Raw genomic sequence first — 16,920 nt, 5'->3', positions numbered from 1 at the left:
TAATCGGCTTTGGAGCAAGTCCTTAATCTTCAACCTCCTAAAATGGGAAGTTGCCCCAAAAGACCAACTTCAGAAAGTCTGTGTCAGACTCAGTTCATGTACCACTGCTAGTTTAAGAGATTTCTGGATGTATTATTTGTGGCATAGGTACAGAACAGACCTAGCCAGGTTTTCAAAGCCAAGGGGAGAAAACAAAAACTGAGGAGTGTTGTTTGAAGCACCGGGAATAGGAGATTTAAAGCATTAAGTAACTTGAATAGTGTTGAATCAATAAGGATCTGATAATATTAGGGCATATTAGCACAGAATGACATCCTAAGATATGGTGAACATAAGTATGGCCATACTGAGTCAGACCAAAGGCCCATCTAGCCCAGTATCCTGTCTTCCAACAGTGGTCAATGCAGGTGCTTCAGAGGGAATAAACAGAACAGATAATCATCAAATGATCCATTCCCTGTCACCTATTCCCAGCTTCTGGCAAACAGAGGATAGAGACACTATCACTGCCCATCCTGGCAAATAGCCATTGATGGACCTATCCTCCATGAATTTATCTAGCTCTTTTTTTAACCCTGTTATAGTCTTGGCCCTCACAACATCCTCTGGCAAGGAGTTCCACTGGTTATTTTAAATCTACTGCCTAGTAATTTCATTTGGTGACCCCTAGTTCTTGTGTTATGAAAAAGAGTAAATAACACTTCCTTATTTACTTTCTCCACACCTGTCATGATTTTATAAACCTCTATTATATCATATATTTGCTTATTAATGGAAGTTATTACAAGAGTTTTGGATTTGATGATAATAGGTAAATTATGCACGTCTTAGTTTACTTGTACTAACAAACAAAACATGAGTTTGGTTTATTAAGGATCCCATGCTGAAGCTGGGTGGCACCTACATAACACATCAGTCCCTAACTTAATATGTTCTTCTGGTTTTGGTTTGTTAGAGGTATCCAAGGTTGAATGGAGGGGGGATTAGGACAACTGCTTTGTTCCTCTCCTTTTTAATTTTGATTTTTAATTGCCTAGAATTTACTTCAGCAAATCCTTCCCTGCAAGGCGAGTCCATATGTTGCTACCACATCTCCTGTACTACCAAACTTTACCTCTAAGCCATCAAGCAAACCAGGTGTATTAATAGATTTATCCTTGGTCCATCACAAATCAAGAAGCTAGTCAACTTAATATAATCCACAGCTGCTGTTAAGCAAATTGCATGAAGAGATCAAACTCAGCTGGTCAGTTTTCAAAACATGACATGCGGTCTTCAGTTTCTGAGATCATATGTGTTATAACCTTCTACCAAAATGTGTACCAAGTAAATTCTGCTTCCAGGGTTTCATGTCACTCTGTAAGGCCTTGCAGAGTAAGCAGTTTTTAAATGGAAGGAAAAACTCACTGTGAAATGAAGTGGTTGAATCCTCTGCACCATTTTTCTGGATGTAGCAAAGTAGGAGGAGGATTTCTGAAAAATACACAGTTTTCAATTTTTAAATGTTAAGGGCAGATCTGTTAAATCATAATGTTATTGCAATTTTCTCATGGATCTTCAACAAAGATAACATGAGTTCTGTTAGAAAATGGTGACACAGAAAGAAATGTCCAAATAGTCTATATGCTTTGGATGCCTGTTTCATTTGGTTTGATTTTTTTTCTTTTTTTTTTCTTTTTTTGACAATTCCTCTCCCTCTTAATGAATTTCCCCTTTTTATTTCATTGCTGTTGATGCTGGTGACAAGTACAGAATGCATAGTGCACATCATGCAAGCTTTCCCACAGTTTGCTTTAATGCAGCTTGACTCTGAAGGGATCATCTGAGGGCTGAGCAGTTAATCCAGTCTCCATGCCCATTCAGTACTTGGCCCAGGGGCGGCTCCAGGCCCCAGCACGCCAAGCGCGTGCTTGGGGTGGCATGCGGCGGAGGGCGCTCTGCCGGTCACCGGGAGGGCGGCAGGCGGCTCCGGTGGACCTCCCGCAGGCGTGTCTGCGGAGGGTCCGCTGGAGCCGCGGAACCAGCGGACCCTCCGCAGGCACGCCTGCGGGAGGTCCACCGGAGCTGCGGGACCGGCGACCAGCAGAGCGCCCCCCGCGGCATGCCACCATGCTTGGGGCGGCGAAATGTCTAGAGCCACCCCTGACTTGGCATCTCCACTCAGCTAACCAATTATGATCGTGATGTTCAGAAACATGGACACCTGAATATTAAAAACTAAGGGAGAAATCATCAACAAATGGTGGTAACTTTCAGTCATTAATGACTTGATCCTTGTATATTCTGGTAACCTGGAGATTAATGTTTCCGTATAATGAGCACTGAAACTGTTACATTGTAGCATATGAATTTTGTAGTAACATTTTCCGCTCATTACTTCTTACATTACATATTAACAGAGGCTTCCATAAGAATGCATCCAGATGCTTACATTGTTGTATGCAGTGTAATTGTAGCCATGTCAGTCCCAGGATATTAGAGAGAAAAGATGGGCGAGGGATTATCTTTTATTGGACAAACTTCTGTTCCTTTCCCAGACCTGAAGAAGAGTTCTGTGTGGCTTGAAAGCGTCTTTCTCACCAGCAGAGGTTGGTCCAATAAAAGATATAACCTCACCCATCTTGTCTCTCCAAAGTCTTAAAAATAACAAATATGCTGCCATATATTAGTTGTCATATAACTACTTTCCCCACTGAATACTATAGTAAGTTATATAGATAAGTAAATATTGGCCCATAGTGGAACATCAAATCCAAACCGCTGGAACACTGAGGCAATTCAGACCTGCATACAATCTTGGTGACTAACATCATCTCCATCAGAAGGATCTAGATCAGAAAACCAGATCTGAACTCCTCAAACTTTGGGTAAGTTTGGCTCCACTTCCAGATCCAAACTTCATGGAATAAGGCCCAAAAACAAAACAAAGTTTCCTGCCTGCACATTGGGTCATTATCTTCCACAGCTTTCTTCAAGCAATTACATTTTTCAAATATGTTTGAGTAAACATAAGAAAGGTCTGTTATAAAACTTCACGAATTTGGGTTTTATTGTAATTGAGGACACACTGAACTGGCAAAAATAGTCATATACTTTAGCTTAATCTGATACCAAATTGTCATGAATAGTCTCTACACTGCATTATGAATATCACTCATTTAATTCAGGGCCACACTGTACAAGACATGGTTTGGAAACATTTTGGAAAACAAAGCGTAAGCAACATAAACACAATGTAAATTTGTACTGATCTGTTTAGCAATCTTTGAATTTCTCACACATGTACATTCAAATAGTAGCTCCATTTAACAATTACTAGTCCAAAAAAAAATCAAAACAGTTTAAAAAAAGACAATATGGGCTTTGTAATACATGGACATTTTCATTCATCTGTATCTATTCAAAACAAATGCAGTCATCTCATTTCATTGCAGGTTGTCACGTTGTCTGAGCTGAATATGTTATTATTTTTCTGTTTTGTTACAGAAGATGCCGAGAGTGTAATTTTCTTCACAAAGTAAAGAAATTCAGAATGTTTTGAGGTGCACATCATTTATCAAATTTACCATTAGAATAAATATGTGATGGGTTATTTTCAATGGCACTAATAGTTCAGTCCTGTCTTCCATTAACCATGTTTATATCTTTGTGTACATCAGAGAATCTGTAACTGTACATTCAAACACAAAGCACAGTAGATGCTTTCAGAAGATACATCAAGAAACAAGACTATAGCTGAAAGAGAGACAAGCTTCAAAATCTCTTTCTAATGAACAACGGCTAGCACTTTAGATAAAACCAAGCCTCTCTCTAATGTACTTTCAGAGTGGCCTACAACAAGTATGTGTCCAGTCATTTCACTTTGACTCCACCTACCTTACTTTACAGGAACTCTGCTTTATCTATCAAAGTTCTGATAATAGCACCCATCTCTACGGTGTCTCAGTGTAAAGCATATTCCTACCGCCTGCAGAATGTTTGCAGTTAAACCTCTCTAGTTTGGAATTTCATAGCAAATTCAAAAGTCAAGCCTGGTTTTTTCAAAAGTTTTGCTAGTATTCATGAACTATGTAACGTAGCTAATAAATAATTGTTTGCATGTTCTTTTAGATACTAGTCTCAAAGTCTAGCATCTGATTATATTCATGAAGGTAATAATGGGGTTTAATTTAAAGAATGTAATTCAGAGGTAGTGTCAGTTCCATAACATTATTCACTAAGAATAGTCTAAAAAGAAGCTTTATATAAAGAGACCACAGGGTAAAACATTTACACTTTAATACATCCCATGTTGCAGATGTATCATGGACCCAACTAGGATTTCATAATGGAAGAGCAGACCAGTGAACCAAATGTTATTGTTGATTTGCCTGTGAGAATACAGTCAATTGATTATGTTCTGGCTAAAGGAAAATCATGTAAAAACAGAATGATTCCTACAAATGGCCATCAGATTATGCTAGCATCAAAGGCACCTGCTTCTTCTTTTATTGGCTTCTCAATATTCCATCCACCAAATCATAAATCATGGACACTTATAAAGTAACTAATGAGTCCCTGAGTTTATGGACAGTTTCTTGAGCCTAATATTTCTGTATCTGTTCATGGAAGAATTTGGTGTTATTCCTAAATTCTCTCTAATCATCTAGGCTATGCTGGAAAGGTGGGTTTATAGTTAAATCACAGAACTGGATGCCAGAAGTCCAAGATTCAATTCGTGGTGCTGCCATAGACTTCTGTGTTCTTAGGCAAGTCTCCTAATCTGGTTCTCAGTTGCCCTATCTGTAAAATGGGGATGATACCGTTTACCAACCCCGACTTGTTAAGAGGCTAAATTTAATTAATGTTTGTAAAGCACATAGAGATCCTTTGATGGAAGATGCAATTTAAGTGCAAGGTATTATTAATACCTTTATATGCTTCTATTATTTAAATTACCCAGTAGATGAAATGTTGCATCTTGATCCATTGCACAGAGTCTAGCAAGTGACTTTAGTGAATATAACCAAAGAATGTTTAAACAACATTAAGGCCTGATTTAAAAATCACAATATTGAAGAACATTGAATGAAGTTTGGAACCCAGTCTTACTGTCCACACTGCATTCATGTGTGTTCAGAAAAAAGCCAATTCACTTGCCACTGAAGTTAAATCAGATCTGCTGTGTTACTTAAGGATAACATGATGCACTCCCCTACAGCCTTCTACAGGCTGATCCTATGGAAGCCGTGGTAACCTCATAATAAACCATGAAGCCAAGAAGTGTAGGCATGCCAATTATTGGAGATTTATGGACACGTAGCACTCAGTGGGTTCCCCTACAAATGGCCACATATGCAGGAGTAAATAAAATACCATCTGAAATAAGGTATAGGACATGCTGATTAACATGTAATACAATTCACTGAGAGTCATGTTATGTTACAATAAGAGATAATACAATCGTAACAATTCTAATAACAATACATTTACTAATAAAAGTCCTTCCCAAATGGGATTTCTCAAGTGCTTGGCAGTTTTCTTTTCCAGTAATCATCATCCTAGGGCTATATCTCCTATGCCCAGACCTGCATTCCCCCCCTCTCCCCTGCAAACTGGAACTCTGGCTCTTTCAGCTCTCCCTCACTGCCTGGATATCTGGCTCCCTTGTTCCTCTTGGGTGACAGGAGCGTCAATTTACTTAGCTTCTCTTGGTGATGATTCAGTTGCTTCACGGCACTACAAACCTCACTTGTGCCACACTAATCCCAATTTAACTGAACTCCAGTTAAAAACTAGTATAAACATACTATAATGTTAATTGTTCCAACTCTTTGCACCATATCATGGCATTAAGAATGCAGATGACATTAAGAACTCACTGTGTTAATATCTTGCTGCCATCCTTGGGCTGAAGCCCCTGTCCTGAGCTCACTAATAGGAGATTTTAAAGAAAATTCTAGCATTGGTAAGGCCATCCCTCTCTCAAAATCATAAGCAACACTCTGGCATTCCCTTCTCCCAGAGAGATGCCTTTCTTTCTTTCTCCTTTTGAGAAGTACCTTGTCCCCTGTCTGTCCCACCCCTAGAGCCTATGGAAGCCGTGGTAGGATTCAGGTAGCTGTGAGTGACTCCGTTGTCATCAAATATCTCCTGATCAGTCCTGAGGCTGTAGCAGCTCAGCCTCTGCTGGAGAAAGCTAAGCGATGGCCTTCCAAAGCCTTTTAAAATAGTGTGTTAGCTTAATTTTTCTTTTTATAATTAGATTGGGCTTGTACACACAATACTCACCAGGGATTCCTACAGAGTTTTTGTGGTCAGTTCAATATATAGGACAAGATCTTGCCATCGTGTGGAAAGGCACTCTGCAGATCTCAAAGTTAGATAGGACAAAATGTGGTTTAGTTAGGACAAAGGTTTCACTGCATTGTATGGTGGAGGTGGGGATTACCACGGATCTTGGAGCATCTGAAGAGGCCAAGGTTCCTGCAAAAGGCAGCCAGCCTAAGACAACTGTTGAGTGTTAGGCACATGAAAATAGGTTAATATCCAGGGATACGTAAATGTCCAAGAATTTGGTTTTCCTTTGAAAATACTGTAACTTTCCTGAAATCTGAAACTAATGATCAATTAAAAACTCTGATTTATAACACTGGAATTTGCATGTATGAAATATAAAGTGACTGCATCAAATAGCTTATATAGTACATACTGTATTATCATGTGTTGAACCACACCCAAATACAGCACTTGTCTTAGTACTTTGGCCCAAACAGGAATCTATCTAAGGTCATTTGTGTCTCAAAATTATGTTATATCCAACATGTGTTATTCTACTGATGGCATCTCTTTGCATCAGCTGATGTCATTGGACCTCATTCGTATCTAGCAACTTCCGGAGCATTTTGCACATATTTATAAAAAAGCTAAATATCCATCTCTTAGTAACTTGCTGATGCATCTTATGCTATTCTTCTTGTTCAATAAGAGCACATGCAACCAATTCAATTATTCTTGTCATATACAAGGAGCTCAAGGACAATAGCAGCTTATTTTCTAATATAAGTGATGGATAATTGCAAGAAGTACATATGAAGTTCATTGCATGAGCTGGCATAGCTAGGCCTTTCTGAATGCACTGTGAAAATGGTTCTCTTCTGATGCAATAAGGATGACCAACCATTTATCTCCCAAGTTTGTGCCTTTTTCCCCCTAGTCCTTAATTCTATAATTAGACCAATACCATTTCCTTAGGCAGAATCATTGTTTTGCTGATAGATATTGTCCTTCTTTCACTGCATTCTCTGCTTTCCATGGTCTGATTGTTATACTTACTTTGTGGGAGTTTTGATGAGTGAGGACTGTTGCATTGAGACCATACAGAAGGTAACCTACATACGCACACACAACATTTTTAAAGTGCTCCTTAGAACATGAAGACATTAGTAAGCTCAGCCCCAGAGAAGAATTGATTCTGAATGATCAGTAATAGGGAGTATGTGCTGGAAATGTTTTAATCCGTTGAGTTTGATGTGTTTTTTGCCATTCAGTTTGTCTCCAAAGTCACAGCTGGTAAAACCAAATGGGTATTTTACCACAGTCAGACCAGCGACGTGGTTCAGTGAGCACCATTTGTCCTTTACATTAAGCCGGGTGCCTAATTACTGCTCATAGTTAATAGATTTATAATATGCAAAAGGAAAATAACTGCTTCAGATTTTAAATACTTTTTTTGACAAATTAAAAATGTTTGAAAAGCAAAATGCACTTAAAAAAAGAATCAATAAATTTAGCAACATCTTTTAAAAGGAAAACCAGAACCTGTCTCAAATGAACAGATTGTATCATCAGAGCCTGACACACGGTTTCTAATGGGGGAATTAGCAGCTGAGCATCAACACCTGTCACTGTGAACAGGCTCTGGCAAACACAACCAGGTACATGCTTCTTGTGAATTTCTTACAACAGTTTGAAATGAGACAACCAGAGACAATATTTATGTTGATATTTGCCAGGTTTATACTTAAGCAGATTTCACTTGAAATGATACATATACACCTATTTCCTAAGGTGAAATTTTCTGTCTATAAAAAAAGTGAAAAGTTAATGATGTGTAATAATGAGATTCTTCCACAAATGGTTACATAATACAAATGGCTTGTATGAAAATAGGTAAATACCTGAATGAAATTTATACCTAACAAGTTCTCACACAGTCTTAAGGTCTGACCCTGCAAAGACTTACTAGTCTGTATAGTCATACAGAAATTAATCAGACTGCTCACAGTAGGAGTGAGTACCTACCTATACCTGCACTATGGCAGACTTTCCATAGACTTTAATGGGAATTGCCTGAGGCCCTAGGCCAAGAAAGACACATTTACAGATTCAGGTCCAGAGGTAGCAGGACTGGCGCTAGAGAGTCAGTCACAGCTAATGAGCATCCTTTTCAAGCCCAAAAGATCTCCCACTCCACTGCCTTAGTCACAATACATTTGAAAGGGTCCAGGGGCACTTTTATGTTTGGGTGTCACATAGGGAGGTCAAAGAGGAGATCATAATGACAAGAAATGGGCAAGACACGCTGTCCTCATAATAAATCTAGTGTGATTTGTCAAAAGGCTTGAAAAATTTCCCCAACAGCCACTAAACCAAACTAAGCCTAATAACCAGTCTGAACACCTCCTGGGCCACTAATCACCCTAAAGCCATGTGCCCTGAAATTTAAAGGAATACAACAGTTGTGTCCTGTTAATTGTGCACTATATTTAATTAAAATATTTCCATCCTCTTTGAATTTAATTCTTTTAAAATATGAAACCTACTAAAAAGCTAGTCACATAGCAGTAAAATATATTTGTTACAAATATTATCTGATGATTTTGACATCTATTTATTAAATAATACATTCAACAAATAGTATTTGGCCAGCTATCATGCTAAATGAAGACTGCAAAAAAGTATTTGTTGAGGAAATTATTTGACTGAAATCTCTCAAATTTTATATTCCCTGAATACTACTTTCTATAGGCACACCCATGCTCCTTCTTTCTTATGCCCATCTGTACCCTAACCACCCACATACCAGGACTGAAAATTTACCAAGCACGTTACAGACAGTAGACTAAACCTACTAGCAGCAAACTGATAAAGATGGAGTTCCCACTAGAAATGGGTAAAGCCCAAGAGAGAAAGCAACCCTCCACAGTCTCCTTCAGCTCCAGGGGAAGAGGAAAGTGCTGGGATGTCTACCAGGGTGCTGTCACTGGACCCTATGCTCAGGAAGGTCCATCTTTCTTATCAGCTAGTAGGTATCTGATAAATTTTAAGCTTCCGTCCCCAGGGAGAAGCAGCATTTTCTCTGTTTCCCCCTTCTCACACCAAAGTCATCTGGCTGATACAATGGGTGGGGTTCTCTGCTATCCTAGCCCTTCCTCAGCGTTGCAGGTGTTACAAAGGAGGTATGGCCAAGGACTCTATCCCTGCCCTTTGCAGTAGTGGAGTCTGATCCAAAGCCAATTGAAGTCAACAGGAGGTTTTCCATTCACCTCAGTGGGCTTTCGATCATGCCCTTAGATATAAATGGTCATATTCTGAGGCACAGAAGCTAAAGAAAGAAAAGGCAAGTTCTCTCTGCCTCACTGCAAGGACATTTTAATTTGCTTAATTTCATCCCATGTTTCCTAGTTATACCAGCCCCTACCTAATTCCTCTCCACAAAACACCCTTAACAATTCTTCTCCCTCAGTACTTGAATAGCAGGGGAAAGTGCTAGAGTGTTGTGCCAACCTCCCTCTATCTTTTTTTTTTGACTGACAGTAGGGTATTTATGTATAGGCTTTCCATTCCCCACTCTCTGAGTGTTGCTTTCCCTCCTTGTAAACACACAATTTAGACCCCCCAAACCTAAGGAGGAATATCTGACCCCAGCACGCACAAAAATATAAATAAAAAATGTTGTGCCAAACCTGTGCCTCTTCTTACATTAAGTATTCTCAAATTAGGATGAGGTCAAGCTTTCCACTTTGGTTTTTTCATCCTAACTGCTGTGGTTTTTGTGTAGCCAAAAAAAGTCACTAAAAAGGCAATAGGCCCAGTTTGACCCCTCAATGTTAGTCAATAAGGAAAATGAAAGTACTACACTTCCAAAGTCTTGGGGTGGGGGACGTCTCTTGGACCCTAAACACATACACACATTTAAATGAAGTATGAAAGGCAAACCACTGCCTATTCTTTCTTGAAGTATTCACAATCGACTATTAGGATAACCTGTTAGCAGTGGTTTTGTCTGCTTACCTCTAGTGGTTTTAGTGTAGTGAAAAAACGTCACCCAAAGGTATTGGGGTCAGTTAGAACCCAAATTAATTTTGCAGGTATTCCAAGATCAGATTATTTTTGTTTTGAGGCAACACTTACAATATTATTCTATGACTCTTTCAGTATTGTTTTTATTATCAGAGTTTCAGTGATTTGTTTGTTTTTTTCAAAACAATGCACCAAAAAGGTCTTGGGGGTCTGAAAGACCCCAGATAACATTTGACTCCTGTATAATCACAATAGTCCAGAACATTGAGCGTCTTTGAAGACAATACTGTCAAACTGAGTTTCTGGGAAGCCTACACTTGATAGGAAGAGTTTCTGGGAAGCCACAATTGTCAAATTCATTCTCTAGCAAGCCTACATTTGACAGATACTGTTGCTGAGGCAAAGACTCGCTGTTGCATTGCACATGCACTGTGCATGTCTGAATGCATACACTGTTTGGATTCTGTTGAATTGCACATGGCATAATCAATCTCTGAATAAGAGATGGATGTTTCTCAGGGACCTGCGTACAGAAGTGGTAAAACCACTGGTGCAGGTAAGAACATTGCAGCCTAGCCTCCCCTCAGGCTGCCAGGGAAGCCATGTCTACTTTGCTGGATACTGATCCACAGCCTAAGAAATGGGAAGATGTTACATCTGCTCAGAGAAACAAGACAGAAAAACACATAAAAAAAATGTGCAAAATGTCACACCTGTGGTATGTTCAGAACATACATCTATTTGCTCCATTTGTTTGAAGTACTAGGCCATTCACAGCTACTTTGCTGTGTCTGGCCTTTTTATATTGTTGCTGTTGCTATCTATTTTCATTGTCTAAACATGGGGTCAGTTAGACCCTCACACCTGTAGAGAGTGTAGCTTTTTTTAAAAATTGTTTGATCATGGGGTCAGTTAGACCCCAACACAAGCACTGTGTAGTGTGCTTCTGAATCTAGGAAAGTTTTAACTTGCTCACAGTTTATTAGTTCACTGGCTACAGTAAAGTCCATTTTAAATGCATCCCATGTGTTTCCCTCCCTCCCCAATTTTGACATATTAGGGGGTCTCCAAGATCCCAATATGGAAATAGTTGGGTGATTTTTGGTCCAATATGAAGGTTAAATGTGCAGAAAACAAAAACATTCAGTTTAAATTATTCCAAATCATCGTCAGTTCCGAGTAGTAAAGATATGCCAGTTCAAATCTTGTGGGATTTCCCTTAATTTAAACAAGAAATGTCTGCCCTCAAGTTAGACCAAAAGATATTGACAGACCAGAATCAGTTAAGAGTATCAGCACTGGAAGTAAAATGCTTCTATATGTTTCACTATCTTTTAATTACAATTCCAGAGCCAGCAGATATTTCCTCCACCACTGGGACTCTCTCTCTGACACTTAGTTGTGCGCATGCTACTGAAGTCAGAGCCAAGTCCCATGGAATATAATATGTATATTTTGAGATGCAAGTTAAATAGACAAATATACTGATAAGATTGTGGATTATTTATTACTGAAAAGACTGTAGAAAGACAATGTATTTTTTCCCTGAGTTTTCATGATTCTTTGTCCTGTTGCAGTAAAATATAAACTGGACATTTGTTTTCTTTTCACTTCCCAGAAACAAATAATACTCTGGGAGCTTTGTTTGAGAATCAGAAAGCCACATTGGCCCTCTTCTCTTTGTGATTTCAGGCTATATTTTTTCACCACCACTGAAGAGGCAAAAAACCAGCCACTCCAGCTGGCTTGTGAGGTTTTGACTGACAGCTGGAGAGAATTTTTTCCTGCAGCTGTAAAAGAAAAACGAGTGAACAAGATACTAAACAGATTTTTAAAACTAAAATTTTAATCAGGATTTGTTGGCAAGTCTCCAGCCATGAACATTTTTTGGCAGTTGGCATAGTAATGAGCAAGAACCTATGTCGACATATAAATTCAGTTTCAAAATTATACAGAAAACATCTTTCGAGTTTCAAGAAGCACTATATAAATCACTGGAAGAAAAGCATTTCAAGAAGAATATAAGGAGGTGGCCAAAAGAGATTCTTTTTCATGTATCAAGCCCAGTGTTTCAAAGCAGTATTTGTATAACAAATCACGAGTCACTTATAAAGCAATAATGATGCATGCAAATTTGTATGCATTTAGCATACTAAATTATTCTGAAGGTCAAAACATAACCTTCAGAAGAAATATTTAAGAAAATAAACTCAATTATATGAATGTTTAAGTTCATACAGACTAGAAATATGGCTGTTAAAGTATGGCAAAGTGTTCTGCTTGGGAACATCTGGATTATCTTTGACTTTTTCCCTTGAACATTGCAATTCACAGCCCACTGGTTTCAGACTGGTTTGGCAGCTGCAAAGGTTTTATTAGCCTTTTGCAGGACCTGACAAGGCATCATTTATTTCTGTCATTTACTTTTCAGTTTCCAGTTTCAGTTTCTAGCTTCATTCAGACAGAAACAAGTATTACATTTCACAAAATCCTTCAGATGCAGATGAATAAATAGAGTTTTGCTTTTCAATGGTTAAGCTTCATAATGTATATTTAACCTAATAACTTTATGGTTATGGGATGGCATTTCATTTATTCATGAAAATCTTTGAAAGTTAAGGGGCAACTGAAATTAACAGCTGGAATTGAAACTGGGGAAGTATTGTGAAAGATTTTTTTTATTTATAATCAGTTCCCATCTTTACTGCAATGTATTATTTTGCTTTTCTATTAAAACCATGGCTTTGTGAATTTGCAAAGAGGAGAGTGCCAATTATCAAAGAAGGAAATTTGTGCCTGACTGAAATACATACAGTATTGTCTAGACATTGCAATTCTGTAGTTAGAATATTAAAACATTCCAATTACACTGTATATTTATATCTGAAATTAATGCCTTAAGTAGAATCCATAGGTGAAAATCTGGCAAGTGGGTTCATTAGGACACCCATTCTGAGTTCTTTGTGTACCACGAAACTCACATTCATTTCCAGCCTATTTACCAGCCCCGATGGGGGCCACGTGGCTGACAGCAGTACTTTCCGGTGATGCAGAGCAGGTCTGCCTCTGTTCATTCAGACTAAGAGCTGCAAATGAGCAGGGTCAAGGGAAGGAATCAAAGGGAAGCCACAAATCATTTTTCTGTTGGGGAGGAGGAGCACAGATTAGCAGGGCCAGATTAAGGCAACCCAGAAGCCTAAACACACCCCACGTGGGGACCATGTGACCCCGCTCCCATGTTGTGATTTGCCCCTGCTTGGGATGGCAGGGACCATGAACACAAGAACTGTTGGCTGAGTTTCCATCACCACCTCTCCCAAGTTCAGAAGGTCTGAGGTCTGTCCCAGAGGAGGGAATAATCTCCTCCCTCCCACCTCAGCAGATGAAGGAGCCCTGCTGACACTACCCCAGCAAAGCCAGGATTTTCAGGTCTTCAGTTTCCATTTTTCATCAAAAAACCCAGCATACATCAACCAAAATCTTCCCATGAAAATTTTTGTTTTATTCAATAAGCCGTTTTTGGTCAAAAAATGGTTCTATGAAAAAAAATTGCTGACCAGCTCAATTATTTATTTGTTTGTTTATTATGCTAGGTACTTTAAAGGCAAAGGCTATTCCCTCCCTTGAACAATTTGGAATCTAAGGGCCCAATTCCGCCATCTTTACTCAGATGGAGTACTGGTCCATGGGACTAGTTACAGAGTGAGATACTACTCAGTGTGGTCAAAGGTAACAGTATTGGGTCCTAAAAAAAATATTAGGACACAACAAGTGAAAGCAAAGTGCACAGGAGTGGGTAGGAGAGCTAGGGCATAGAGGTTACATACACAAAATTACACCATAATGTCTGAGAGGAAAGAAAATGGAATAGAAAGAAGGGAAGCAAAGTCTACCAGAAGGAATAGTAACAGGGTTACATTTTAAAAAATGTATTAGATAGGATACAATGGGGGATAATCCCTCCAGAAACTATGGAGGGCGGTGACCCCCCCCCCCACCTCTAGCTAATCAAAGCTTCTGGAGGTGGGCCTGTGCCAACTCACAGTACACAACACAAAAGCACTGTGCAGTGCACTGTGTTTGGCTGTCTCCATTCACAAGAGGTTGGGGACTGAGATAAGAAGGGTCACAGGACAAATTCAATAGCTGAACTATGTGAAAAGGTTTCAACAATGCCTGCCCACAATAAACCTTGCTTGCGCCAGGATTGTCAATCACTCGCTCTCATGAAGAGTGCAGTCACTTCAAATTTTTAAAACAAAGAATACCTAGAGAAGTCACATACAGCTTGAATGACAATAGCATAATAGGGGCTTGCTGGTTTTCATCCCAAACAACACCATGCAGCATTTTGAAAATGATGTAGAGGCCCAATCTTTATCCCACTGAAGTCAGTGGCAAAACTTCCACTGACAAGACTGGCTATAAAGAATAGTCATCAATAAAATGTGATAAATGTAAAGATGAAATCAGCAATTTAAATTTAATTGTGGGTATGGAGGTGCATAAACCTAATGTAGCTCAACTTGTAACTAAGCGCATGTACTGAGGCCCAGAAAAAAAGAACATTGTCCTTGACCAATGGTTTTTGTGCTACTATTGACAGACGTTCTTGGTGCTCACATCATGATCTGCATACGCCATAACCAGGGAATATTTTGAGCTATAATCAGGCCCACCTGTGTATTTCATTTCCCAGCAATAGAATCTCAAGTTGTTTGATTCATTTTTTAAACAGACATTTTCCTTTTTTTAGCTTTGGCTTTTAGCTCTACAGAAAGGGATTTGCAGAGGTGAGACAGTCTGTGGCAGTCATTTCACAGCACTGTTGCAATGCTGCAGATTAATGCATGTTCACATTTATAATCCACAGTCTCTTATCATCATCTTTGAGAATGTGTTTGGCCCCAACACAGGGGTATAAAGGAGGGAGAGGGCACAAGGAAACTTCCTTCTCCCCTCCCCCCAGCTCCTAGCACAGGGCCATGCAAAATGTGAATCTTGTGCTCAAGGAGTGCAAGAACTCTGCATAGTTAACATTACTTTAGGACTAACCTCCTGCAAAGGTGATGGGGAGGAGGAGGTGGCGGAAGGGTGTTTGGCCATACCCTGCACTCTCACCAAAGTTTTTGCAGTAGCTGTGCTCCCCAGAGCTTCAGGAGGAATTAAGCCTTCCTCAGACACACCAGGCCTTTTTCATATCCCCAATGCAGTAGAGCAGCGGCTCTGTAAGAATCCACCCACCACAACTACTGGCAAGAGAAAGGAAGCAGCTTCAGACATCCGGAAAACTGCATCCAGCTTTCATGTTTAGTTTTTGAAATCTTATGATCAGAGCTTTACTAGATGTTATTTAACAGTTTGCAAATACCAGAATAACTTTATTTCCAGGCACCTGATCTGCAAATAGTAAGATACTAGCAATCTGTTTGTGTCCAGAGGTAGCAAAATATGATTGGATTATTTTGCATAATCTGATCAAATTACCTGTGATGATTTCAAAGAAGTCTCTGGTAGCTGAATGAAATATTTTGAAAATAAGTGAAGGATGAAATTTGAGTTATAGTGGAGGGTAGAATGCAAGGGCAGAGAGCAAGAGACGAGAATTATTAGAGATACTGTACAACTGAACCAGAGCTGGCCTTTTGGTCCTGCAAAGCCTATGGCCATGACCCCTTGATTTGAGGGAACCAGAAACGTAAAGGAGAAACACAGCTTTTGTTTTGGGGAGGCAGTGTTGTCAAATAGATAGAGCACTACACTGGGAGGCAGGAGACCTGAGCGCTATTCCCAGCTCTGCTACTAACCTGCCTCTGTGACCTTGGGCAAATCACTTCACCTTTCTGTGCCTCAGTTTTACCTCCCTTTGTCTGCCCTATCAGTTTAGATTATAAACTCTCTGAGGCAGAAGGCAAAGACAAAGTGCTTTAATTTTATATAGCAAGAAAGGAAACCAATGAAGGGATTCAAGAAGGGGGTGATCCAGGGTGCTGGAACAATTTGTATAGTGGGGTGCTGCAAGTCATTTAACCGAACTGTAAACCGTCTATATAATGGAAACTACTTCAAGCGAGGGGTTGAGGCAGCACCCCCAGCAGCTCTAGTTTCAGCACCTATGGTGATGGGTGGGTAAGATGATTTTATCAGAGGTAAGAAGCAGGACAGAAGGTGAAAGAGAAGATTACAGTAGTCAAAACAGAGTGATATGATCAAAGTGTGGCTTTAGCAGTGGAAAATGTGGACACAGGTCATACTACATATGAAGGAGGAACAGGACTTAAAGAGATTTGATATGGGGAGAGACAAATCAAGGATGTGAACTGGGGAAATACAGAGGGAAGAGTCTTCAACTGAGATAAAGAAGGAAGGCAAAGGGGGCGTTATAAGAATCCCAATTTTTGAGAGCATGAGTTTGTGATGGTGGTAGATGATTGAGAGGGAGCTCAGGGGAGACTGGACAGAGGGCAAGAGGCAGGGGTAGAGAAGGATATTTGAGAATCATAAAGAGGATAGTTCAAACCATGGCAGCAGAGGTGGTAGCCAAGAGAAGGAGATTGAATGAAATTCCAGCCCCAATAAAGTCAATAGAGTTTTGCCATTGGCTTCATTGAGGCCAGAATTTCATCTTTTGTGTAC

General features: G+C 39.5%; 1 protein-coding gene across 1 annotated transcript in view; it reads right to left on the bottom strand.

Moving 5' to 3' along the window:
- MYO3B (myosin IIIB) overlaps positions 1–16,920 on the bottom strand; it is a 298,690-nt gene that overhangs the window by 222,766 nt on the left and 59,004 nt on the right. The window contains exon 7 of the mRNA XM_045033165.1: positions 1,408–1,473. Within this exon, the coding sequence (XP_044889100.1) occupies positions 1,408–1,473 (66 nt within the window). The remainder of the gene's footprint in view (positions 1–1,407; positions 1,474–16,920) is intronic.

This window comes from Mauremys mutica, chromosome 10 (assembly GCF_020497125.1).
Source record: "Mauremys mutica isolate MM-2020 ecotype Southern chromosome 10, ASM2049712v1, whole genome shotgun sequence".
NCBI classification, from domain to species: domain Eukaryota; kingdom Metazoa; phylum Chordata; order Testudines; family Geoemydidae; genus Mauremys; species Mauremys mutica.
The sequence above is the reverse complement of the archived record's forward strand: the minus strand, read 5'-3'. Positions and strand labels throughout refer to the sequence as shown.